This window comes from Oryzias latipes, chromosome 8, assembly GCF_053564925.1.
Source record: "Oryzias latipes strain Hd-rR chromosome 8, Olatipes_Hd-rR_3.1".
Classification (NCBI taxonomy): Eukaryota; Metazoa; Chordata; class Actinopteri; order Beloniformes; family Adrianichthyidae; genus Oryzias; species Oryzias latipes.
The window spans coordinates 7,515,154-7,541,902 of record NC_136244.1 but is presented as its reverse complement, the minus strand read 5'-3'; the positions used below and the strand labels follow the sequence as shown (position 1 = coordinate 7,541,902).

The following is a 26,749-nucleotide window of genomic DNA, read 5'->3' as shown; positions in this document are numbered from 1 at the left end:
AAAAGGCTTTTGACAAAATAGATTGGACATTTTGCAAGTTCGATTATTAGTTCGAATTTGGAAAAACATGTAATTGTTGGTTTAGATGCCTGTACAAGAACTCTAAATCAAAGTAAAAATGATTGGACATTACAGTTTTTTAAATAATAGAAAATAAAATAAAGGGGAGTCAGACCTTACCCTCTACCCTTTTTTGTATCAAACCTCTAAGAGAGATGATACATCAAGAAATTCATACAGGAGTTTATTTATAAATGATCCCTTTATGCCAATGATATTTTGCTATTTGTTAAAAGCCCGTTGCTTCAAGACTTACGTCATGTTGACAGGAATATAGACGTTTCAGGCTATAAAATAAACCAAAAGAAAGCAGAAGTAATGATGTTATCAGGAATATGGCAAAATAACCTAAAACTTTAGATATCAATAAAAATAAGAAGATTTTATTGTATTAGTCTTTAAAAGGACAAAGAAAAAACAGTATTCATTGGCGGTTTCATGAAATCTTTTTATTACAGTGAATGAGTTACACATACTCATGGAATGTTTTTGGACTTAATTTACTAAAAATCGAAATTCCAGTCATGAATTTCCAGTCAGTTTTGATCGTAACATCTAAAAGATGTGAATCCCAAGTAAAACATCAGGACTCTGTAACATTACTAAATCATGACACAATGACATTTGCAGGACTGAGCTTAAATGTGTCTTTAATAAAAACAATTCTATTGAATTATCAAGTGAGGAATGCTTTAAGGTCAGAATACACCCATTGACTGGTGTGTTTAAACAATAAACGTTAGTCCAACTCTCGTCTGGCCTCACAGTTCCGGCAGGCCGGGCATGGGGAACTGACCGGCAAAAGCCTCCACCTCGGCTCTCAGCGCAGCTACTCGCTCCTGAAACTTCTCTCCCTGAGCCAGAGCCTGGACAAACTCCTTCAGAGTGGCTTTGGGATCCTGGCTCCTCTGCACATCCAGGGTCAATTCAACAGCTACAGGAAAAAACATTGGCGAAAGTCACGTTTTGCCTGAGAAACATCACTTTATGTTTTTAGGAGCATTTTTAGATGGATGGTGCACCTTTGTGGATGAACAAAGCCACCTTCTTGAAGTCTTCCTCCACCAAGCCCCTGGAGGTCAGAGCTGGAGAGCCAAACCTGAGTCCACTGGGACGGAGAGCGCTCTTGTCTCCTGCAAAAATACAACAAAAAAAAAAAAGATATTTGAAAGGTTCCTTCCCTCTTAAGCTTACAAACTGATCAACTCATTTGCACCCCAGCTTATGTCTGAATACCTGGACAGGTGTTCTTATTGCAGGCAATAGCACAGGCCTCCAGCACCTTCTCAGCTCGTCCACCATCAGTACCTTTGTTGCGCAGGTCCAGGAGGATTAGATGGTTGTCAGAACCGCCTTTATAGAAACACAGAACATCAGAAAACATCCCATGGAAGAAAATCCATATAATTACAGATCTTACCAGTAACAATCTTGTAGCCGTGGCCCACGAGGGCATTGGACAGAGCTTTACAGTTAGCAAGAACCTGCTGCTGGTAGACCTTGAACTCGGGAGTCATGGCCTGTTTGAGAGCCACAGCAACGCCTGTAAACCAGAGAACGGGGGAAGCAGATGCTGACATGGCTCAAGAGCTTTTAGGATGAAAAACAGAGAAGAAATGAACGACAGGACACCTGCAATAGCGTGGTTGTGCGGTCCACCCTGCAGCCCCGGGAACACCGCCTGGTTTATCAACGACTCCAAGTTGTACAGAGTCTCTTTTCCTTTGGCATCAACACTCCTTACTCCTGGTTAAAAGTCCATTTGTTACCAAAAAAATCCTATGAAAGTTTTTCTTTTGAAATGTTATTTTTTTTTTACCTTTTCTGTAGAAAATGACTCCAGCACGGCAGCCGCGCAGCGTCTTGTGGGTCGTCGTGGAAACAATGTCACAATGCTCGAAGGGTGACGGCACAACCCCAGCAGCTACTAAGCCACTGATGTGAGCCATATCTCCCATCAGGTAGGCGCCGTTCTCATTAGCAATCTGCTTTAAGCGGGCGTAGTCGAGGTTGCGGGAATAGCAGCTGGTTCCTACGGGCAGATGGAGACAGTTTAGGAACATTTTAAAGCAAACTTGCAGCCTGTGCATGTGTGTGCGTTTAATAACCTGCAATAATGAGCTTAGGGTGAAACAGTCGTGCGTTGTCTTGAAGTCTGTCATAGTCGATGTAGCCGGTTTCTTGATTCACCTTGAAAGGGAAAAAAACATCAGCTGTGTGGTAACGTCCGTGTAGTTTAGATGGTTCACTCTGAAGGTGCTTCTGTTAGTTGTCACTTTTTATTCATACACTTGTGTCTTTGAGAAACATCCAGAATTCGAGCTAACAACATATATGCATACTCATTTTGTACCTTATACGGCATGGACTCAAAGAAGATGGACGTCGCAGAGATCTTCTTCTTATCGGTCATGAAGCCGTGTGTCAGGTGACCTCCGTCAGGAAGGTCCAGCCCCATGATCCTGCCATGAGGTTCCACAACAGCCGTGTACACAGCAAAGTTGGCTGGAGAACCTTCCAGAAGAAACACAGTACCGGTAAATGAAATCCATATTTTACAGAAGAGCTGCCTCCAGAAGGTTTACATGGAGGAGCCATAAAGAGCCCAAAGAGAAAATCAGAATCTGTCAAAATGTTTAGAAGATATCGTTTATTTTCAAATACACTAGACGTTTGGTAAATGATACCAGCAAGAATTTTCAATCCCTTTAGGAGCAACTCAAGACACTGCCCCCTACAGGTGGAGATGGGAATTGTGGTTTCTGGTTGAGTCTGCACAATAAATTGGTGAAAAAGCATAAATATTTGAGTCATTACTTTTTGGTTTCCTGCCAATGAAACAACTTGTTTATTACATTTTTGCTATATAATTTAACTTTATTTTTCAAATTATTCATCAAAAGAGGCGAATTTCAACTGGAGGGGCCACTAAGGTGGTCAGCAGTGTTCAGAGGTTTTCAATCACGTCGCTTAAAATCAGTCACTGCAAGAGTTTGATACCTGAGTATGGCTGCACGTTCACTCCCCATTTCTCTGGGTCCAGACTAAAGGCCTCCAGTGCTCTCTTCTGACAAAGCCTCTCCAGCTCATCAATATGCTCTGTGCCACCATAATACCTAAATAAACACACATCCAGAATTATAGGTAAACTAAGGTAAACTTCAGTGTTCTAGTAATGACTCAATCCTGACCTTTGGCCAGGATAACCTTCAGAGTACTTGTTGTTCATGCAAGAACCCAGAGCTTCAAGAACAGCCCTGCTGGCAAAGTTCTCAGATGCGATCAGCTCCAAGCCGTACGTCTGCCTCTTCTTTTCTTTCTTTATGATAGAAAACACCTGAATATAAACAGAAACACTGCCATCACAACAAGCCCGACCTGAAAAACCTAAAGAAATGTTCACAGTGCTGCACGTTGGTGAGGAGAGACACAAACCTCAGAGTCGTTGACAGCCAGAGGCTCCAACATCATCTTGTTGTGAGAGTCCCAGATTTCTTTATTAATGCTGTGGCCATTCGTCAAAGCCATGTTTGTCTCTTTACTGGTTGGAAGCAGATAAAATCTAAAATAATAAACAGAAGTTGAGGCAAATCATTCAACCAGAAAATCCACTTAAAACTTTATCAAAAAAGGAATTAAGTGTCAAAGCCACATGGATATCAATTCAAACACAATCATAGACACGACGCTGAAGTTGGCTTCCGATTCACAGCTTCCGATTCGCGAAGGCACAAAAGAAACATTCCGCTGCATTTTTCGCATTAAGATCACCCAAAACCGGGTCCTGTTCAAAAACCGCTGGACCTGGACTGCTCAAACCTGGATTAAATTATACATTAGATACTAAAGAACACATTAAATATAGTTTCTGATTTGTGAAACCTTCCTCTGATTTGTGAAAATCTGAAATAGATTGATGTTTATCGCATTTTACGCACTGAGTCCACCTTAGACCAGGTCCTGTTCAAAAACCGCAGGACCTGGACTGCTCAAACCTGGATTAAATAATAATTTAGATACTAAAGAACACATTAAATATAGTTTCTGATTTGTGAAACCTTCCTCTGATTTGTGAAAATGTGAAATAGATTGATTTTTACAGCATTTTACGCCCAGAGTCCACCTTAGACTAGGTCCTGTTCGAAAACCGCTGGATCTGGACTGCTCAAACCTGGATTAAATAATAATTTAGATAGTAAAGAACACGTTAAACCCAGTTTCTGATTTGTGAAACCTTCCTCTGATTTGTGAAAATGTGAAATAGGTTGATTTTTATCCCATTTTACGCACTGAGTCCACCTTAGACCAGGTCCTGTTCAAAAACCGCAGGACCTGGACTGCTCAAATCTGGATTAAATAATAATTTAGATAGTAAAGAACACGTTAAACCCAGTTTCTGATTTGTGAAACCTTCCTCTGATTTGTGAAAATGTGAAATAGGTTGATTTTTATCCCATTTTACACACTTAGTCCACTTCAGACCAGGTCCTGTTCCCAAACCGCAGGACCTGGACTGCTCAAACCTGGATTAAATTATGCATTAGATACTAAAGAATACATTAAATATAGTTTTTGATTTGTGAAACCTTCCTCTGATTTGTGAAAATGTGAAATAGATTGATTTTTACAGCATTTTACGCCCAGAGTCCACCTTAGACTAGGTCCTGTTCGAAAACCGCTGGACCTGGACTGCTCAAACCTGGATTAAATTATAATTAAAATAGTAAAGAACACAATAAACACAGTTTCTGATTTGTGAAACCTTCCTCTGATTTGTGAAAATGTCAAATAGGTTGATTTTTATCCCATTTTACGCACTGAGTCCACTTCAGACCGGGTCCTGTTCCAAAACCTCAGGACCTGGACTGCTCAAACCAGGATTAAATTATAATTAAAATAGTAAAGAACACAATAAACACAGTTTCTGATTCGTGAAACCTTCCTCTGATTTGTGAAAATGTGAAATAGGTTGATTTTTATAGCATTTTACGCACTGAGTCTCAAAATCTCAACATACAAAAGAAACTGGGAAACAGATGTCAGATTGGACAAATAGTTATGGTCATGGTTAGCATGTACCACTGACTTAAGTTTTGTTTTTCTGTTCAATATTTCTTGGTTTGTTTTCTGATTTACTTTAAAGTCCCTGTTATGGTGTTTTCCTTAAAGTTGTCCTTCCCTTGTCCCCATTATCCTTAAATTGCATAAAATTCGATGAAATGATACTTTTTCCCACAGTGGTGTTTGAACAGGACCCGGTCTGAAGTGGACTTAGTGCGTAAAATGTGATTAAAAATCAACTTATTTCACATTTTCACAAATCAGAGGAAGGTTTCACAAATCAGAAACAGCATTTATTGTGTTCTTTAGTATCTAAATTATTATTTAATCCAGGTTTGAGCAGTCCAGGTCCTGCGGTTTTGAACAGGACCTGGTCTAAGGTGGACTCAGTGCGTAAAATGCGATAAACATCAATCTATTTTAGATTTTCACAAATCAGAGGAAGGTTTCACAAATCAGAAACTGGGTTTATTGTGTTCTTTACTATCTTAATTATAATTTAATCCAGGTTTGAGCAGTCCAGGTCCTGCGGTTTTTGAACAGGACCTAGTCTGAGGTGGACTCTGGGCGTAAAATGCTGTAAAAATCAATCTATTTCACATTTTCACAAATCAGAGGAAGGTTTCACAAATCAGAAACTGGGTTTAACGTGTTCTTTACTATCTAAATTATTATTTAATCCAGATTTGAGCAGTCCAGGTCCTGCGGTTTTTGAACAGGACCTGGTCTGAATTGGACTCAGTGCGTAAAATGCGATAAAAATCAACCTATTTCACATTTTCACAAATCAGAGGAAGGTTTCACAAATCAGAAACTGGGTTTAACGTGTTCTTTACTATCTAAATTATTATTTAATCCAGATTTGAGCAGTTCAGATCCTGCGGTTTCTGAACAGGACCTGGTCTAAGGTGGACTCAGTGCGTAAAATGCGATAAAAATCAACCTATTTGAGATTTTCACAAATCAGAGGAAGGTTTCACAAATCTGAAACTGTGTTTAATGTGTTCTTTAGTATCTAATGTATAATTTAATCCAGGTTTGAGCAGTCCAGGTCCAGCGGCTTTTGAACAGGACCCGGTTTTAGGGTGGTCTTAGTGCGAAAACTGCAGCGGAATGTTTCTTTTGTGCCCTCGCGAATCGGAAGCTGTGAATCGGAAGCCAACTTCAGCGTCGTATCATAGACTGACGAGCCATCCTCCCAAACTACTGATACATTTCAGACAAAAGCTTCAAATTCTCTGCTGCCTGACACAAAATGTGGCAAAGATATGGTCTCAACGAGTACCCTTTATACCACGACGGTCCTGTCAAAACCATGTAAACAACACATTCCTTTAAAAATCTATGAAGTCTCTCAAGTTAGGAGTCTGCACATGACTGCGATCAGCTGCCACAGCGAGCTCGTGCGTTTCATTTGCAATCATCATCCGCTCAACAGACGCGTACATCTGAGCTAGAAAAGCGACTAAAAGTTTAAAGAGAAGCCTGCAACGATAAATAATCACAGTAAATCGCAATAAAACTAAAAACTAGCTTAGTTTTGACAGCTGCAACCATTTTATGCCAAATACCAGGCGGATTGACGCTAAATCAGTATGAAGATAAAATATCTTCCTTTTGGACGACAACTAATTTTACCAGCTTTGAGGTAAAAGTGAACTCACTAAACACCCGTTAGACTCCCGCCGCCGTCTGACGCGACACAAAAAAATGTTATCTAACCGTGAACAAAGTCCGCGAAACTTTCTACCAACCCGCTCTCGACTTTTTTCTTCCTGAGTTAGATTGACGTTTTGAGGCGCAATACCGCCATCGTGCGGTCGGAGTCAAAACTACGTTTTTTTTCTTTCTTTCAAACATGAAGATACTTTTTTGCAAACACCAAACAAAATATGTTCTTTAAAATTATAGTTGACAAAAGAAAAATTACTTTATAAGGAGTAGCTTTTTTTGTTTGAAAATGCATTGAGTTATTGTTAAATTAAGTTTAGATTGCAAAACTAAGTTTTGTTGACAAAACATTAACATGGTTTTCCTTAAAATTTTAATTCAATTCAATCTTATTTATATAGCCCAAAATCACAACAACAGTCGTCTCAGTGGGCTTCGTACAGGTAATAGTAAAGTACACATAAAATCAAAAAGGATCATGAATACATAGAATCCAATTGGAAAATTCTAAACTGAACTAACTAAAAAGACTGAACTAAACTCGACATCCCTGCCCTTAGACCCTCCTTCGGGAGATTAGGAAAAACTCCAAAAAAACAGATTCCGGAAATAAAGAAGAAACCTCAGGGGTGTCGACATGAAGGAGTGATCCTCCCCCAGGACGGACAGGCGATGTACCAGAACTCTTGGAGAAGAAATAGCTTCTCTAACTCTACAACTTCATATTTAAATAGTCCATCATATGGGCTTCATCCAGATGGAGATGTTGGACAGCTGAGGGCGCGAGACCAGCCAGAGTCAGGATCCACACCCAAGAGTAGGAGCAGGAGGAGCAGAGACGAGCCAGGGACCAGGGACTTGGTCCGGTATGGGAGCACGGATGAGCCAACTGGAATCTGGAAGAGGGACTGTACAAGAATCGCACTGTACCAAACAGGGTCACGGAGAACTAAATGATAAATGATCAAGAACAGAGGAGAGAAGGAGAGTAGAAGTAGATGAGAATAGAGGACAGAACCCCAGTGCATCATAGTTTCCCCAGCTTCAAACTCCTAGCAGCCTAACAACAACTAATTGTTATTAAGTTTAATTGATTAATTAATTAATTATTAATTTTTGTATATTAACTGTTATTAAGTTGAATTCAAACATGTTAATAGTAAGTTAAATAATCTCTGAATACTAGCTGGTCGGACAATAAGCCTGTCCAAAGAGGAATGTTTTCAGTCTAACTTTGAATGTAGAAACTGTGTTGGACTGTCTTACATGAGCTGAGAGTTTATTCCATAAAACAGGAGCTTGGTGGCTAAACGCTCTACCTCCAACTGTACTTTCACTAATTCTAGGAACCACAAGCAGTCCTGCAGTTTGTGAGCGAAGTGTTCTGTTCTGTTTTAGGTAAATTCATTGTATTTCTGGGTGAACAGCAATGCCCTGCACAGTCATTGTTGAGCTAAGCTGAAGCCCACAAATGCTCAAAACATCTCTGATTTTAACAAAAATGTTGTCCTTTCCTAATTTAATTAAAACCGATTTGAAAGTATACTTAAATATCAAACATGTTTTATTTCAAATCAAAACAACAATTGCATAAACTAAAGTGAGTCAATACAAGACTTTGAAAATTTGATTTGAAAGGGGATTGGAAGAAGTTTATGCTTATAGGAATCCAATCCCACACTCAACACCACTCATAACCGACGACAACAAAATTAAACATTTGACATTATAACGTTAACACACGACAAACACAAGACAAAGACAGACAAACATGCCCAAACACTCCGACCACACCCACGTAAAAGAGAAAGAAAAAAAAAAGGAAGAAAGAAACAGGATGCCTCAGCTGAAATAGAAACAACAAACCAAAACATACCAACAACACGAGTAAGCATATATAAACACATGTTCTATTGTCTTTTCCTTCATCATCCCCCCTCTTTCCTTTTTTTCTTTTCTTCCCCCTTTCCCCCCTTTCTCTTTCTTCCTCCTTTATGTATTTTTTTCTTCTTTTCCTTTTCCCATAGCTTATGGAGATTCAATACATATAAAATAGAAAAATTAAAAAAAACACACAACAACTTATAGATGTAAAACATGCATTTAAAACAGATATGCCATAGCCCCACTGTATTCCTAAGCCTGTTCATCATTGTTACATTGCTTTGTGGTACTTATTCGTTATGTATCTTTTAAAGAAACATTTAAACTGGACAAGACTTTTACAAGTTTTCATATTATCCGTCAGATCGTTCCATAGCGTGACACCCTTCACTGAGATGCAGATGGATTTTAGGGTTGTCCTTACTTTAGGTTGATAAAATTTGTTGGTTCCTCTCAAGTTGTATTTATTTACCACATCTCTGCTTTGAAACAAGGTTTGAATATTAGATGGCAGAGAATTTATTGATACTTTATACATGATTTAAGCAGTTTTAAAATCAACCAAATCCTGTAATTTTAAATTAAATGTGTTAAGAAAAAGTGAATTGGTGTGTTCATTATATTTGACTCTGTGAACTAATCTGATGGCTCGCTTTTGGAGTATAATTAAAGGATGCAGATTTGTTTTGTAACAATTTCCCCACACTTCAATAGAGTAATTCAAATATGCCATTATGAAGGAGCGCTACAAAATAAGGCGTATTGATTAAGCATCAAGCTACTTAAAATAAAAAATGTCAAAAATTCTCAACAAAAATAAAGTTTTCAAAATAATTGCAACGCAATTCTTTTTTAAATTAATTTATTTGATGTTTTGTATCAAGTCTATTCCCGATAGGGAGTATAACCCATTGACTGAAATAACATTTTCTCATTTATGGAAGAGGTTATTTCCAAGCTAAAATTAATATCAGAGGAATAAAGGCCTTTAATCGACCCCTTATACAAACTAGTGAGTCATGTGACCCCAGTCTGTTTATGGTCTGAGTGTTCAGATACAGAACAGCCTTATCTGGGTCTGGGGGCTGACAGTACCTTCCACGTCTGAGCCACTCAAACACATCTAAACCCGTTAACAGCCTTAGCCGTTATGTAAAACCAAAAAAGAAAACATGTTCTCTGAGGTACAAAGAGTCTTTATATGTCCATTTAAACATGTTTGTTGGCATCAATGCAAATAAAAGCTGTTAGGCACTACAAGCTTCTTTTCTTTTAAAATACACATCTGTGATATTGATTTTCTTTTCTGACTCGATCATAGAGTTTGCATTGAAGGTTGAGGAAGATCAGCTCTTAAAGCAGAACGTGGCTGCAGGACTTTAAGACTAGAAAAGACTTCTTCAGATTTAGGTCCATTACAAAAAAAAAAAATCAAGCAGAAGAGTTTACAGGTTTGACTTTTTATCATATTGATTTGAAATATTTCCCATGAGTTAGTTATATACAATGCAAGATCAAAAACAAAAAAGTGGCAAAGCTCAATTTGCAAAGTTGGAATAACACAACGAGTTTAAGTAGAGCCTGAATTATATGATGAAATGATTCGAAGTGTTCATGAAGACCGATGTATTGTCATTTGTAGCTTTACTTCCTGAAGGGCCTGAGGTCATTACTCCGGTGTAAAATACACGATGCACAACTCCTCTCCACTGATGGCACCTCGACCTTTTTCAAAATGTTCATAGATACAGTAATGCCAAACACTCTTCATAGAACTTCCTTTAAAAATAGTCAAATATATATTGCGCCAGTCCATGAACAGGTGAAAATCTTTTAGATAAGAACTCTGCATCATTTTAGAGAGAGGGAATTGATTCCTCTCGCTGCTGCCGCCGCTGCCACTGCCGCCTCTTTAGCTGTGGGAGGAGAAAACGGAGAAAGAGCTGCAGGTCAGAACACCAGCATGACTCTACAGTCCAAAGGTTAAAGTGTTACAACAACAGTACCAAGGATGAAAAAAACACCAAAGCTTCAGCATTTACTGCTGTGGAAGACCACAACTGATAACATCTCGTCTGCAAATCAGTCTAAATTAAAACTGATGTAATAAAGAAAAAAAAAGATCAGAAACACTCCAGGAGCATAAAAGAACTCTGGAGCCTTTCAGATGTTTCCTGGCATAATAACGTACGTCTGTCAAAGATTTGGGTCCATTTAAAGTTTGTCTTTCAGTGATTATAACTCATTTTGACCAGTTTTTTTAGATGAGAAATAGCCATTTTTTTTTCCCATCAACTAAGTTTAAATTAACAGCTTTTTTTAATCAGCATATTTATTGAAAACTACCTGACAATTTTGGAAAAGATAATGACATTTAACAAAAAACAAACTGACTTGAAAATAACAGTTTTAATATAATTAGTTGAACTTTTGCACATTAAATAAGACTCACTTTGGTAACAACATGGTTCTTGTGAGGATAAATATTAATTGTAAATTTTCTACAAGCAAAAAGATAATTGTAAAACAGCCCAGTAGATAAACAGGCTGTGACTCCAAACACCCATTTTGTAATTATGAGCAATTATTTTTTTATATTACCTCACATTAAAAGTGCAAAGACAATGTGGTAAAAAGAAAAAACAGAGGAAAGAATGGACAGGGCAAACAAAAAACAGCAAACAAATCTGTATTTGGAACCTCACTGGTCCTCGTATGCTGAATATTAAAAAGTTCAAAAGAAACATTAAAAGGAGTGATAGTTAAGATACAAATTTTAATAAAATTAAGAAGAATGTAATTTAAAGTAAACTTAAAGTAGCAGTGTGAATTTTTGAATCCAGACTAATGCAGCTGAGTCTTTAACCTGGAATTAAATACACTGTTTCAGCTGATCTGTAGCTTTCAGGGAGTCTATCGCAGATATGTGGAGCATAGAAGCTGAATGCAGCCTCTCCATGTTTGGTTTTAACTCTAGGAACTGACAAAAGACTGGATCCAGATGAGCAGAGAGGTCCGGTTGGTACATACTGGGTCTGTAAAAGCACTTTGAATTGCAGACACAACACTAGATCTCAGCTAACAGACAAAGAAGTGACACACCCAAACCAAGCTGTAATCAGGGAATGGTGGACTTTTCTTGGTTTAGGAATAATCCATGTTGGCTGATTAACTGTAACCAAAATGGCTGCTCACCTTTCTTCTCCTCGTCTTTCTTTTTTGCCGCCTCCTCTCTCTGTTTTCTAATAATGGCAAGGCGTGCAAGATCAGCTTTTGCCTGGTCAGTCTTCCCCGCCAAATGCATCTTCATGTAACGCTCTTTTGCTTTCTGCTTCTCAATTTCTTCCCTGTGAAAGAAAAAAAAGAGGGAAAGTAGAAATTCCTGTGAACAACCACGACTGTGACGGTTTTCTAAATCAATAATATTTGACTTTACTGCAGCTGGATTTCCAATTTGAACTATTGGAACACAGTTGAAGGATTATTTTGTATCTTATTGCTTTGCATGCAAAACTAAACCAAAGTTCCTGTTGAATGTTGGCTGAAACAAACCTCTCTCTCCTAGATAACTGCCGAGGTTCATCCAGTTCAATCTGAGTCACCTTTTTGGACTTCTGAGCCACCCTGTTAGGATTCTCAATTTCTATCAAACCCTCCACACCCGTCTTTTTCCTCTGCAAACACAAATGATACAAAAGCTTTGTTTGCAAGATAAAAAACAAAATCCCTGTGTGTGCACAGAACAGAAATTCAGATAAATCCTGAAATTTTGTGCTGTCATTTGAAACGGGAATCCATTCATGTCTGCAGGAACATAGCCAAGATGGGATGGCCATTCCAGCCGTACCTCAGAGTCGTCATCATCACTCTCATCTGAACCAGATCCTGGTAGTTTGTCTTCAGACACGTCTTTCTTTGCTCCGCCTTCATCTTCACCCTCTTCTTGCTCGTTCTGAAACATGAGAAGAAACAAACAGGCTTAACCAGGTGCACCTTGCCAAAGATGAGGCAAATACAAAAACAAAATAAAACGTTTTAAGAATAGAGTTAAAGCATTAAGGTTTTATTTTTGATAAAGCCTATAAACCTTTAGTTATGAGTGGAATAAAGCAATAGCTTTGGTTATGCCGTTATTGATTGATATTGAGGGCGAGTAGATGGACTTTAGTTGGGTTTAGTTGTACAACAACAGAGCAATTCGACTGCTGTAGGTCTTTCAAGGATGCAGTTTTATCTCACTGTAGCTCTTTGGCTGCTCATTTAATCATTTAAGGGGCTATATCATGCTTTTCTTAAGCCTTTCAGAGAAAACAATATCCATAAATGATAATGTATTACCTTTGGCACACCAAAGAAAGATTTAAAAAAAAAAAAAAAAGTTATTTTCGCAGCTCATTGTGGGTGCCTCCCATTTCATGACATCAACCTAGAGCCGGCCTCGACATCATGTCTGTGTTTTGCCTATGAAAAACTAACAACGTGCAAAGTTTTGCAAAGATGGATGTGCATAGTGTGCATGTAAAGTGTTTGCCCATCACTGCTAGCTCCGCTGATAAAGTGTGTGTATGTGTCTGTGTGTGTGCGCGTCTTCCTGGAAGAGGCGGTTCCTCACTTTGTGACATCACATTGTGAGAACCCACTCCTTTTCGTGAAAAGGGAGGGGCTGGTGCTCAGAGAGCAGGTATATGGAGGAGCACCCAGAAATGCATGAATTGGTCAAATACTCCATTGTAGTTGTTTTTTGTGAGGAATTAACATAATTGTTGATTTTGCAAGATATAGTCCCTTTAATGTCATGTATTGTATGTATATGTAAAAATATGTCTATTCACAATTAAGAGTAATTATAATGGCATCATTTACATGTGTATGGATGTATATATATGGATGTCTTCTAATACTTTTAATTTTTCTCTCTTCCAATCAATTCACGATTAATCATTCAAAGTTTGATATCTTGTAACAATTTGTAGATGGGAAAAATGTTGACTTAAACTACTCTGCATAAAAATAACTAACAATTATCTCATCATAGCCCCCCATAAAATCTAATTTCCTTTGCCATTCCCTGTTGGCTTAACTAAGCATGTAATCAATGAAATCCTCAGCAATCATGGCTTTAATACAAGTATGCTCAACATTAGTCACTCTGTGGAAGGGTGTTTTCCAGCTGGAAAAGGCTGACCTTAGTAAATATATTCATAAAAAACATCTAAATTAAACTCGAACCTTTTTTCTTTCCTTTTCTGCTTTCATCTGAGCATCTATTTCCTCAGGGCTGGTGTAAGTCCGCATGCGACCCTTGTGGCCACCTTTTCTACCTGAAAAGAAAACCACGTTAAAAATGACATAAAATACACATCATGTGAATACTCTTTATACAAAGTAAAAGAAAAATAAGAAGTAAAAGAGGTTATAACGTTTTCTACTTTCCTGCTGTAGTTTGGTGTTTTAACCAAATTCTGAGCAAAAGTATAGCTTCTCTTGTGGCTAACAACAGGCTAACACGTGTAGAAAAATGTACTAAAACATCGTAAAATAAATTTTGGGGCCTTTCTTACCTCCTTTAGGCATTTCTGTAAACAATCTTCTAACAAAATATATACAACGTATTTAATAAAAGGTAAGGGCAACTGAAAACAATAATGCTAATAAAGCGGCATAAACCGACACCTGGCTAAATTCACAGTCGGTTGACGCAGTGGACACTCTTAGTGTGGCAAGAATATGCCTGTCAGAAAATGTTTAGTTTTAACGTTTATTTTCGTGAAGCTGAAGCATGTGTTCATTACTGAAAAACTGAATTTCAAAGTTCATTCCATTATTTTTTGTATAGCTAAATATTAATATCGATTGTGCACAAAAAATTGAGAAGAATGTTTTATCTACAGGCAAGTTTGTAAGTGTGCTAAAGTGATGCAACATGCTACAAACAACAGAAAATTGTTTTCATACATTTTAGTGTTTGAATAAATGTGTATATTTAGTTTATCCGCAGAAAAGAATAAAATAAAAGGTATTCTTGCAGTTAAATCAAATTGTGTTTTCCATCAATGACGATGTTTGGTAAAGCGGTAAATTGACACCCCCCTCTCCCCTCCCCTCCACGTCTGACGTGTATTTTGCGCGCCTGAGAAGAGCTCCGCTGTCGGAAGGTTTTATTTCGTTTTTGCATTAAACTGAGCATAATGCCAAAAGTGAAAAGGAGTCGAAAGCCACCCCCAGATGGATGGGAACTAATTGAACCCACTTTGGATGAGCTGGATCAAAAAATGAGAGAAGGTTGGTCGGGAGACGACGAGCCTGCGTCGCCCAATGTTGTTTCACAAAACGGCTGATAACTCACGGCATTTTCATTATATATTTTCATTTGGTTTGTGCGTTTCGCCACTCGCTGTAAGATTTTATACAAATTAGTGGAACTGAACTTTGTAAAATTGGTGAATTTGTGGCTGTTCAATGTCGAAGGGTACAAAGTTAATTCTTCTAGAAATTTCTCGAGGCGAGCCTGGTACCCAAATGTGGAAGTTTTAAGTCGTTGTTTGCGTATTCCGATTTTCTGCTCACATGTCCACTGATTTTGCTGTATTTATTATTTGGATAGTGAACGCGGAGTGAAATAATTAATTTGATCCCCAAAAAACAAAAAAACATGGAGGATCTCAATAGTTCAGATACTTTTTCTGTTAAGAAGCATCTAATTCCATCACAACTGCAAACTATTACTGTAATCCTTGCTTTACATCCAGCTGAGATGATGAAGGCACGTGCACCTTACCCCCCCCCCCCTCCATCCCAAGAGTATTTTCAATTTTTTAATGACCAGTTAAAAGTCTTTGTTTGTGGTAATATGCTTTTAAAACTATAGTCTTTTATTAAGTCTTAATATAACATATGACATTTTCTCCTTATTTCAGCTGAAACTGAGCCTCATGAAGGAAAGCGAAAGGTGGAATCTCTTTGGCCCATTTTCAGGCTTCATCATCAGCGCAGTCGCTACATCTACGACCTTTTCTATAAAAGGAAAGCTATCAGCAGAGGTAAGCCTAGCTGTTCTTAGTTCTTATCCTGTTTTATATTCAGTCTTTATTTTCTAAAATAAACGGAACTCATTTCTATACTCAGACCTGATTTAACTCTAGATACTTGGTCACTTTGCATGTTTTATGCGTCCTCTCGTCCACTGGCAGAGCTGTATGACTACTGTATAAAGGAGGGCTATGCAGACAAGAATCTGATTGCTAAATGGAAGAAGCAGGGCTATGAGAACCTCTGCTGCCTGCGCTGCATCCAAACCCGAGATACCAACTTTGGAACGAATTGCATCTGCAGAGTTCCAAAAAGCAAACTGGAAGTTGTAAGTGAGAAATCTCAGCATTTTTCTCTTGGACTCGTGTGAGACCAGCTTTTTCTGTAGCTGTGTGGTTTGATTCTGTTTCCAGGGACGGATCATTGAATGCACACATTGTGGATGCAGAGGATGCTCTGGCTGATCTGAAGAACGGAACTTGTTTTTTCTTTCTATTACACATTTGAGACCCTTCCAACTTCTAGTCTGGAACGGCAGTTGATTTGTCACTCATTTGATCTGAAACACTGCTGCTCTCATAAGGGATCAATATTTTTAGCATCCTTCTAAGTTTAAACACAGAAATTCAGCAGAGAGCATCATCAGGGGCCCATTCAGTCTAGGCGTGTGTTTTCTTCACAACTAAAGTCTTTAAAAGAAAATCTTTAAAGCATGTAGTTAAGATTAGTTCCCTTGCTGGTTCCAGCTCCTTTTGCAAACTTTGAACGTATTTTTTTTGGATCTTTAAAAACAATTGGAAGGGGAGTTTTTTTTTTTTTTTAATGTTGTTAACCATCTCTATTTGTTTATCTGTTGTTTCATTTTAAATAAAAATTCTCTAATTCATTCCTAATTTATTGACTTTGTTGTTTCTACATGAAAACTGTGATGCTGAAATTATGTTTAAAATGTAATTTCACAAAGTGTAACTCGACCATGGAGAGAAAAGTGGACCCAGATCAAAGTAATAAAAATAAATCTGTCAGCTTTTAAATAGTTTAACAGTTTGACCCATCCATTCGTCTTTCAAACCCGTTGTATCCCGTACTGGATCACGGGGCTGCCGGAGCCCAACCCGGCCACTGTTGGGGGAAGGCAGGGTTCACCCTGGACGGGTCGCCAGTCTGGAAAGAGCCACACCCATGTGTGCACCCATGTGCACTGGTTTGACCCACGAAGGTCAAATATTTGTGTACATCTGGTATTAAATTCACATTTAGGAATTTTTCTTGCATTGGGACACACCCAGAAGTAAGGGAGGGGGAATTAAATTGAGTCTCAAGCAAGTGTGTTTTCAGATTAAAGTACTGTCACTGTGAAGCTCTTTTTATAGCATATTTATGGTTTCTCATCTGAGTTTATTTCCGTTTTTCGTCATTTTCATTTTCTTTCTGGTTGATTTGGATTTTTCCTTCGTATTTTACCAAAACGTTTTTCTCTAAAGGAGTCAGAAAACGGTGTGTTTTTGGGATGTTTGAGGAAACTTCTTTAAGTTTCCTTGACCATTACTGCCTGACTGTGAACTTTATGAATTCACACAGGTGTAAGTAATGAAACTAACATCACCAAAAAAGGAAAGTTACAATACCAAAAGCAGTCAAATAAATGTGAAATTGCATAGATACATTTTAAATTACTAGGTTTTAGAAATCTGGAAGATTGTAAATACATTTCAAAATGTGTAAATATAAATTCAAAAAAAGAATAAATTCCTTCAGAATTGAAAACATAAATACGTGGATGAATCTATAAATGCTCGAATAAATATTGAAAAGCCAAATTAGGTTAAATGTTTGACAAGAAAAAGCATTTTATCTATCCTGACTGATATAAAAATAAAATTCTGCAGAAAAGTAATAATGCATTTGCTATTTTTCTATTGTTAGTACTGTTTCTTTTATTTTCAGGTTGTGTAAAGTGTGCAGCTTTTAATTATTTGCTCAGGTTTCAGTCAGTAATCTCTTAATAATCATAGAGCTAAACTGTACTTAATTAACTTCTTTTTGCTTTTCCAACTTCTTAAATTCTTATTCATGACCAAAACGATGACCCGTGAAGCCACTAGTTACAGATGAAAAATAAAGTGTTTTTCTGGATTTAGGACTTCCAGACTGAAAGACTACAGTCTGCGGGTTGGGAAAAAACTTCTCCAAACCCATAATGCTGAGCACCAGCTCTCCTCAGGGATGTTAACTCAGTCCATTACTGTTTACAGTGCTGGCACATGACTGTGATGTGTGAATGTAAACTAGACCAAGGAAACGGTTCTTGACGTCCAGCAGACTCGACCTTAAGACGCTTCCCTCGGCTTTAGAGGTCACGTCATGGAGGGAGTAGAAAACATCCGATTCCTGGGACTGCAAATCTCATGGGATCTGGGATGGACATCCAACACTTCAGTGATAACATGGCGGGCCCAGTAGAGACTGTACTTCATGAGAAGGCTGAAAAAAGCCTATGTCAGGACCTGCTTCTTCAGAGCCTTCTGGAGGCGTGATGAAGAGTGTTCTAACATACTGCTTGTCCACTTGGTTCTCTGGTTGCAGTAACCAGACATGTGTTATGTATGGACTTATTGATGTAGTTGGGGTTCAGGAGAGTTCTATGATTTCTTAGTGTTTTATTAGTTGTTTTATTTTTAATCTAGTATTTTATTTTTAACTTTCACTCTCACAGTCCCAGGACAAGCCATTTCACTAAGCCTGCGATGTATTTGTATGAATGCCAAGTGACAATAAAGCTTCTACTCTATTCTATCAAATCTAAAAGCTGCTAATATCCTGTCTGTGTCCTTAGAGCAGTGTTTCCCAACTCTGGTCCTCGGAGAACACTGTCCTGCATGTTTTCCATGTTACCCTGCTTATGCACATCTGATTCAGCTCATCATCAGGCTCTGCAGAAGCCTGACAATGACAGTCATCAAAGGCGGGTGTGTTTGAGCAGAGATGGATTGAAAAACAACAGGACAGTGTTCCCCGAGGATCAGGGTTGGGAAACACTGCCTTAGAGACCTGAATCAATAGTGACCTGAAAGAAAGGAGAACTCTTCCTCAGGAGCCGGCGCCTACTGCTTCTCCTCCCATTACTGATAATCAAGTTCAGCTATGAAGCATTTACAAGCCAAGGCAAACTTGTTTACATGACAAGCTGCAAACTGCACCACCCACACGCCGCTGCAGCATGCAAGCATGAATATCATTTTCACAACAGCCCCCCCCTTTGCTGCTCTGGCAATTAGAGGCGCTCACACATGAGTATTTATTTATTATTCATGACACCCCTGACACTTTTGTCATCGCTGAGGCGAGTCACAGAAACATGAAGCTGTTCAACAGTAAGATTCAGCGCTGATCCCAGAAATGAAAAAAAAAAAAAAAAAAACATCTGAGTATTCATGCTTTATTAAAATCACTGGAAATGACAGCCATCCTGCAGGCCTGAAGCAGCAAAGATGACTAAAACACGACAACAGCAACACACAGTAAGGACACTGGGTGACAACATGTTAAGCACACTGTGGTATGGCTTTCTCAAGTTACATTCATGTTTTTTTTGCATTAGCACAACATTAAAAAGATGCAATACCTTGAACAAAGATGCTAAACACATGCTGCATTTTTGCCAAAAATTGCAAAAAAGTGAAACAAAACTCAAAAAAAAAAGTTGACCTTTGTTGAAATCCTTGCTTGTATTGTGATGCTTTCACTCAATTTGAACTTTTGCTTACAGCTCTGACCTATAAGTCAAAATCCATACAGTTTCACTGACAAAAATAGAAAATAAAAGTAAGGACCCAACAAAATAAAAGTGCTCATTAGTGAAGTCATATATAAAATAAAAGAGATTATTAAACTAAAGTTAAAATTTTTAATGGCACTGGAAATAAAAAAAGAGCTGTAAACATTAAAAAGATGTTTTCCTCTGCGAGTCTGTTCATCTTGATACAATAAACGTTACCAACACAGTAATCACCTGAGCACAAGACTGTCTCATGCTGACACCACAACACTCACGCAACTTAAGGACAACAGTGAAGTTCAATACATTGAAGTTCATATGCTTTAAAATCGATTGTTGTGTGGCTAATATACATGAAAATGCCCACCAGCAGCAGTTAAGGGTGGTGGTTTTGGTCGTAGCTGCTGGTCCTGATGAGAGTAACATTGGACATAAGCTCATAAACGAGGACCGAAGGGAATCCGACTCCAATCTGAAGCCTGACCCTTCAAATCAGTTCAGGCATCCTCAGAAAATGTAGAAATCCTGTAACAACTCGGAGCAAAACAAACATTCTTCCGCAGGAATGCACCATTGAGTTTTAGAGAGGGAAACAAACAGATATGGAAGGCGGATGGAAGCGAAAGAGCCATGTCACATTACCAGCTGTAACCAGCCAATCAGGTAGCCTGAAATGACATTTGTTCTCAGAAATAATCAGCGAAAAAACACCTTATGGTTTGGAATGTACCATAGCTGCTAGGTTGTAACGCTGAACTGAGACTGTACCTGTGAACAGAAGTCAAACCAACACTCATGGACATGTTCAGTGATAGCAGACACGTGAGCGACTCTTTTCCATTTCACAGTGGAAGTGAAAGAAGAAGAAGAAATGCTGACAGACGTGGAGCCAGCTTCATCTGCGCTGTGATGTGTGCTTGAGAGCCTGAAGGAACCAGTCCAGGACATTCAGGAACCCCCTGCCTCCTTCAGAGGCAGAGGGTAAACAGGGATAAAACTCCAGGGTAAACAGCATCAGATTTTGTATAAAACGCTGGTGGTGTAGTTAAAACTGAAAGCCGGGGCTGCAACAGTGCTGGGGGGTTGCAGGTACTGCTGAGTGATGAGGCGGCCGAGGTGCAGCAGAATCTGGCTGTCCTCCTCATCCAACCCCAGCTGCTCCTGCAGGAAACCGCGACGCCTGGCCTCTATGTCCTCTGGCCCCTCCTCGGAGCTGACCGGCACATGGAGGTGGTGGGTGAAGGCGAGCAGGAAGGCCTTGGCTGCCAGGCGGCAGAGCGTGCTCTGAATGTGGAGGAGGTAGGTGGAGCCTCTGCGGATGAAGGTGCGGTGGTCGGCGATGTTCGCGAGCAGCCGGCCACGATACGGAGGGCAGCGCAAGGTCTTCTGATCAACATCTAAAATGGAAATGTAGCGGCTGTAGCGGGACAGCGAGTGGAGCATGCTGGAGCCCAAGGGTGATGCAACTCTGCAGAAGACAGGAAACCCGTTAAAACATCCAAAATACTGTGTGTGTCTAGAACACCAACATGACAAGAGAAAGCTGTTTCGTACCAGATTTAGCTTTGCTCCTGCAGGCCCCAGCATACCAACACAACAACAAAACACACAAAAACATTAAAAGAAAACAACTTTGGGACAAAAGTCAGGCTACTACGCGTCTCTGTGGTTCTGACTTTGCAGATTTTTAATCAGCTGCAAGTTTTCCTCAACAAAACAAAATATTCAATTGAATAAACTGTTGAACTAGATCGCTGTTTTATAAAAAGAAATGTGCAAATATGAAATTTTCACTTTTTAATCCCTTTATTACTGAAATAAACAAACTGTTAGGAATATATTTTAACTATTTGGCTGCACCTGTATGTCATTGAAAAAAATTAATTTATAATATAAGACCTAATTTTCTGGTGAAGCTCTGTCAAGCATCTTTTGATGAAAGAAAAAAAGCTTTTCAGCAACTTTATAATGAATACAATTGGTTATTAAGAGGCGTTTTGGTAAATGTGTCATTTCTGTTTGTTTTTTTAAAGAACTTAAACCTTTTTTTGGTTGTGTGTTTGTGTGTGAATTATTCTAGTCAGTCTCTCCTCTGCAAATCTTTTTCAGGGATTAAAATGCTGCTAGTCAACGGTCCAAACAAAACGAAAGCAGCTCTGGTTTCTTGGAGAAGTCAGTTATTCTTGGAGCTGCTGCAGCATACAGGAATTCTTCGCATTCACTTCTCCTTTCACGGCTTTTTGTCTTTACTGAGAATATTCACACATTTTTAAGTTGAACTTATGACAATCATAACATACATTTTTAAACACAAAAGATTGTATTTTCTCCCAATTTTACACAATTGAACAGCACTTTCAATTCCTTTAAGAAAATGCAAACATGTTCACACATGTTTTTGCTCCTCCTTTGAAGGAGGTTTGTGTTTGGTGGCTTAGATTTGGTGACAAGTATTTAACAAGACTGAAACACAAATTTAAATGGACTTTAAATAGAAAAAAATAAGTAAATAAAACTCAAGTTATTACATTTTTAATCAAACAAAACAACTCAATAAGACAGCTTTAATATTTCCTTTAAAAAGTTCAAAGAAATGGAAGTTTTCAGTGCAACACCCTTAGGACTTTTAAGAATAAAGTCCTTTTTTCTACCAGTCAAAAGCCTAAAACTTAGCCAAATCTCTTTGGTAAAGGCCAAAAACACACGAAAAGGCTGAATGGAAGTTAAACCTTCATGTTCTCCTACCTTTGCAGTCCAATGAGTTTCCATCTCTGCAGATCCGTGAGGGTGAAGGGGCACGACAGCCAGGCTTGGACCCGCTCTCCACACTTCCCAGCAGCTGGTACAAACAGAGTTAAAGCAGCAACCAGGCGGCGGACACGCCCCTCATCTGCCCCGAGGACCACCAGAGTCCTGCCGCTCAGCAGACACCACAGGGCCTGCATGGAGAAGGGATACTGACGCACAAACCTCAAGGTGCTTTGAGCACCCTTTTTCTTCTCACGAAGGGTCGCCACGCCCCCAAAGCCGATAGGCGAGGCAGCTCGATCGGACCCCGTGGAGGCGCTCATGGTGCAGTCTGACCCATCCTCTGCAGACATCTGGAAAACTGCATCTCCAAAGATCTCCACAGGAAGCTCCAGTCCAGCTGCAGGGCTTCCTGAGCTCGGAGACCCCACAGTGTAGTCGCCCTGAAGTGGGAGGAGGGCGTGAGGCTCCCGCCTGACCACCAGAGTTTGGGAGAGCTCAGAGTGTTGGCGACAAGACACGGCATGAGGGCCTGACGCCTCGTACAGGAAACCCTCCTGGGCCATGCAGCATGTAGAATCCCCTGGAACTGGCGGCTCAGATACCAGCTCCTCCTTAAACGCCTCCAGCTCAGAAACCACGTCCAATAAGGACACAGGCGTCTGGTCTTCCTTGTTCTCCCCCTCATCCTCCCCTGCAGTGGTCTCCATGTCATCACTGCTGCTCTCCCGCTCCATGTCCGTGTTCTGGTCAGGTGTTGGATCAGAACTCTCTTGTTTCTCAGCTTGATCCACTCCACTCCTGTCGCTGCTAAAGCTTCCTTTCGTCTCCTCCGAGCTCTCCTGAGTCTCTAAAGTCTGGTCAGAGGCAGAGGACTCCAGATAGCTCTCCACAGTTCCAAGCTCCTGAGCAGCGCTGGCCTCAAACGCCACATGAGCGGGGCCTGGATGTTCTGGTTGACTTATTTCCACCGCTTCTGATGCCAAAACAATGTGAGGTGGAATCAACTGCACACAGTTATCAATGGAATGATTCACAGCGCAGAACGGTCTCAGTCTTCCAGCTTCATCCTCACTCTCATGGTCTTCCAGATCCTCCTCAAACAGGAAGTTGACAACTTTATGTTTCCTGCGAAAGGCTCTGTCCAAGCGTCGGATGTGTAAGTAACACAGGTCGCCCCGGAAACTCCTCTCGGTCTCCTTCAGCAGCTCCACGGTGGCCTCGTAGAACGTTTCATCACACAGCTCCTGCAGGGTCTTCAGCCGTTTGTCGAAACACTTGGCAGACTTGCCTTTGATCAGCTGCGGCGTGTAGGATGGTTTTTCTTCTTTGTCTCCCTCCTCTTCCCCTTCGCCACTGTCACCTCCCTCTCCAGTCAGCCCCTTTTGGCTGTAGCTGAAGGGGCTGGCTAGCTTGGCGTATTTGTCTAAAAGCTCCTCACACTCGCTCAGGCATTCGCTAACACACTTCTGGCAGCTGACGGCGTACGGGTCGCGCCGCTGACGCCGATGGTAGGAGCTGATCTGCTTCAGCAGGTCCCTGTGCTCGTAGATGCTCTTTTCCACGTTCGCCAGTTCGTTGGCCTTCTCCACGGCGTGGGCGGAGTACATGCTCTGGGGCCCCGCCTCCCTCTGCAGACCCTCCTCCTTCTGCAACACAGAGTGGGTGTACCTGAAGATAACACAAAGGTTCAGTGATCACTTTCAAACAAACGTAATTAAATATTTTCCAAAAAGAAATCAGTAAAGTGAAGTGTTTCTATCATCTGAGCTTAAAGTCCCACTCTGATAATCTTTTGATCTATTTTCAAAGTGTTCCCAGTGGTCTTTTTATTATTATTATGCCATTTTTTAGGTAAAATCAAAAAACCTGAGTCATTTTCTAGGACATAGTTTCTGCAGAGCGACAGGAGTTCATTAGAAATTCACTTTTGAGTTGTGGGCGGAGCTTTTGGCGCAGAGCAGCCCCTCCCCCACTTCTTGTCACCCTTCTGTTTACACGCTCTCCCACTAGCTTACAGCCCCTCATACCCCCAACCTAACGTTACCGGTGCAACAAAAATGGTGAGCAATATTGCAGCTATCCAGCCTTTCAGTATTGAGGCAGAAGTCAGCTCAGACGAGGAAAACTTAGAAGTAAAAGAATCTATTCATTCATTCTATCCAATAAATCTATATATATATACATATAAGATAAATCTATTTATCCAAAAGTGGATGCATGAGAATGGAGTGGAGCAGGGAGCTTGTGGGCCCCTCAGTGTATTTTCCTCGTAAAAAGTAGGATCTTTTTCGTACTGCATTGATCGGCTGCTACGGATTCACAACAATTTGAATAATGAGAGCAATTTGTTGCAGGTCCTAATTGTCTTTATCTTCTCTATCAGGAGAAAATTGCCACAAGAACATCTTAAAAACATGATTTTTATCAGAATGGGTCTTTTGTCAAAAGTGAAATAACAAAACTAACTTTTTCTAAGATCACTAAGGTGTCATGAGACGGATTTTTTTTTTTCTACTCAAGAAACCAAACAAATACTAAACCGCAAAATATTTTTTCATCCCTCTGGAAACTTTTGCCCCCATGACTCAACTTGCACCATTTTCTTGCATCCTGAACCAGGAAGGATGTGAATGAGAAGGAAACAGAAATCTTACTCGAGGTCTTGAAGTTTTCTCTGGAGTTCTTTGGCGAATGCTCTCCTGTTTCCAGCTTTCAGGCACTCTGAGGCCTGTGAGAAGCGGAGTGATAACTCTTGAAACTGCTGCATGATTTTCTTCTCATCCGCTGTAACATAGGCCATGCAGAAAGGCCGCACAAAGCCCCTAGCTTCCAGGTCATAAAGGGTGAGGTGATGGACATAAGCAAACGCCCCCTCTTTGGAGTCCCCCAGTACCACCCTGGAGTCCTCTACAAAACTGAGCCTCGGATAGCCGCTTCCAGGTGTGTGACCCACAAAGGAGGCTTGGTAGTCCACGGACATGATGCGCAGGGAGAAGTAGTTGAGATCAAAGGTGCCACACACTTTAGGATCATCGGGGATGGTGAGGAGAGGCTGAGGGCCCACCTGCTCAGAGAACTCTGAAATGAGGATGAAGTCTTTGATGAATTTGGCATAAGACGTTTTGGCCCACGGGTTGGAGTCGGCCGGTGGGTGGAGAGAAACCGAAAACTCCTCTGGGAGAGGAGACGAGTCTGGACTAGACTCATCCTCTTTAGTGAAAGCCACCACATCCGGGGAGCCGATCATAGTGGTTCTGCCAGGAAAGGCATTAGAGACAGCAGCACCACAGACAGTCATCAAGAAACCCGCCAGAACAGAACCACAGAAAGTCTGCTGAGACTTCTCATGATGGTCAGATCTTCACACATCTCAGTGCTGGAGGTGTGATCATGAGAAACTCACAGAAGCATCAAAAGACTGGACACAAAAATCTATTATCTATGCAGCCATATTGAAGCACGGAAATAAAACGAGCTCCAGTTTGCATGAGTCTAACTTAAAAATGTGTAGCTCTTAAACACAGCTTTGTAGCGCCAAGATCCGCGTTCCAACAGGCAGCAAATCATCCTTTTTTCTGCAGAAAGAGAAACAGGAAAAGCGGCATCAGGGAAGAGCGTCCGTCCCTCTTTTCCATCTGTTCTTGAGTCCAAGTCTCCCGTCCATCGTGTTTTTCAGGACAGGGCTGAAGTGCGTCGCTCTGATCCACACAAATGTCGATTTTCAGACAGCAACGCTCTCACACATAGACAGACGCCATGTTTATCAGCTGGACTGTGCTTGGTCATGTGACTCATCCTCCTCCCCCTCCGGAGGAAGTCCACCCCGAACCGGAAACTCATCTTTTTTGCTCTTTTCTGGAAATAAAAATATATTCTATAATACTGTAATTCTTCATAAATACAGAAATATATTGTTGCTTAAGTGCATAAAAAGGCATTAAACAACTGTGCCAATAAAATGCTAAATGGAATTAATGAAGATGTAAAACATAGAAGTTTCAGTTTTACAAGTTGGTTTATGAAAGCTTTATAATTATTACAGCCCATAACAGTATTTGGACATAAAGTAAAGGTCTTTTTAAATAACACAAACAAACGATAGAAATAAAATTAGGACGTTTATCCTCAATTTACAAATATGAGAGTACTCTTTGGCTAATAATGATCTTCTGATTTGTCCTAACTGCAAAAACACTATTTCTTTTACTGTTTGTACATCATTAGACATGTCTTTAATACAGCCAAAACTGAATAAAATAAACCCAAAATTTCTACGCAGAACTAAATGAAACAAAAAGTCTTGATACTTATGTGTTTCAGAAAATAATTTAAGCAATAAGTATTTTAGACAACCAATTCATTCATTCATTCATTCATTCATTCATTCATTCATTCATTCATTCATTCATTCCTGTTTGATGCATTTACTGAAAGTGTGGTTAAAAGGTTTTTTCCTTCCAAGTTTTCCATTGATTTAATCTTAATATTTACAGTACAAGTCAGACTAAATTTGAG

General features: G+C 39.9%; 4 protein-coding genes and 1 long non-coding RNA gene across 8 annotated transcripts; 2 read left to right on the top strand and 3 right to left on the bottom strand.

Annotated features, from left to right (window-relative positions):
* Positions 1 to 487: 487 nt before the first annotated feature.
* On the bottom strand, positions 488 to 6,921 carry shmt1 (serine hydroxymethyltransferase 1 (soluble)). 3 transcript variants are annotated; one of them, XM_011478479.4, is made up of 12 exons: positions 6,844 to 6,921; positions 3,496 to 3,622; positions 3,252 to 3,397; positions 3,061 to 3,176; positions 2,414 to 2,574; positions 2,169 to 2,250; positions 1,880 to 2,092; positions 1,693 to 1,806; positions 1,481 to 1,603; positions 1,297 to 1,413; positions 1,083 to 1,193; positions 488 to 994 (listed from the first exon to the last, which is right to left on the bottom strand). In XM_011478479.4, exons 2-12 carry the CDS (start codon positions 3,586 to 3,588, stop codon positions 822 to 824), a joined length of 1,449 nt encoding a protein of 482 aa, XP_011476781.1. In that variant the 5' UTR covers positions 3,589 to 3,622; positions 6,844 to 6,921; the 3' UTR covers positions 488 to 821. The 3 variants fall into 3 exon arrangements, with proteins under 3 accessions (XP_011476781.1, XP_078807512.1, XP_004071826.1); XM_078951386.1 differs by having other exon boundaries at positions 6,876 to 6,918; XM_004071778.4 differs by having other exon boundaries at positions 6,786 to 6,912.
* LOC105354622 (uncharacterized) lies at positions 2,460 to 2,862 on the top strand. The gene is made up of 2 exons (XR_909196.3): positions 2,460 to 2,597; positions 2,773 to 2,862. It is a non-coding gene; the product is annotated as an uncharacterized LOC105354622 (long non-coding RNA).
* Positions 6,922 to 10,120: 3,199 nt separating the features above from the next.
* pdap1b (pdgfa associated protein 1b) lies at positions 10,121 to 14,395 on the bottom strand. The gene is made up of 6 exons (XM_004071788.5): positions 14,238 to 14,395; positions 13,906 to 13,997; positions 12,524 to 12,628; positions 12,229 to 12,350; positions 11,872 to 12,023; positions 10,121 to 10,592 (listed from the first exon to the last, which is right to left on the bottom strand). Exons 1-6 carry the CDS (start codon positions 14,248 to 14,250, stop codon positions 10,528 to 10,530), a joined length of 549 nt encoding a protein of 182 aa, XP_004071836.1. The 5' UTR covers positions 14,251 to 14,395; the 3' UTR covers positions 10,121 to 10,527.
* Positions 14,396 to 14,766: 371 nt separating this feature from the next.
* bud31 (BUD31 spliceosome associated protein) lies at positions 14,767 to 16,598 on the top strand. Its single transcript, XM_004071792.5, has 4 exons — positions 14,767 to 14,958; positions 15,594 to 15,716; positions 15,867 to 16,033; positions 16,119 to 16,598. Exons 1-4 carry the CDS (start codon positions 14,865 to 14,867, stop codon positions 16,167 to 16,169), a joined length of 435 nt encoding a protein of 144 aa, XP_004071840.1. The 5' UTR covers positions 14,767 to 14,864; the 3' UTR covers positions 16,170 to 16,598.
* A 2,532-nt stretch (positions 16,599 to 19,130) lies between these two features.
* On the bottom strand, positions 19,131 to 26,059 carry smcr8a (Smith-Magenis syndrome chromosome region, candidate 8a). 2 transcript variants are annotated; one of them, XM_011478482.4, is made up of 4 exons: positions 24,889 to 26,022; positions 22,454 to 23,902; positions 22,229 to 22,322; positions 19,131 to 20,951 (listed from the first exon to the last, which is right to left on the bottom strand). In XM_011478482.4, the coding sequence occupies exons 1-4, from the start codon at positions 25,530 to 25,532 to the stop codon at positions 20,874 to 20,876; spliced, it is 2,265 nt and encodes a 754-aa protein (XP_011476784.1). In that variant the 5' UTR covers positions 25,533 to 26,022; the 3' UTR covers positions 19,131 to 20,873. The 2 variants fall into 2 exon arrangements, with proteins under 2 accessions (XP_011476784.1, XP_011476783.1); XM_011478481.4 differs by having other exon boundaries at positions 22,229 to 23,902; positions 24,889 to 26,059.
* Positions 26,060 to 26,749: the final 690 nt, after the last annotated feature.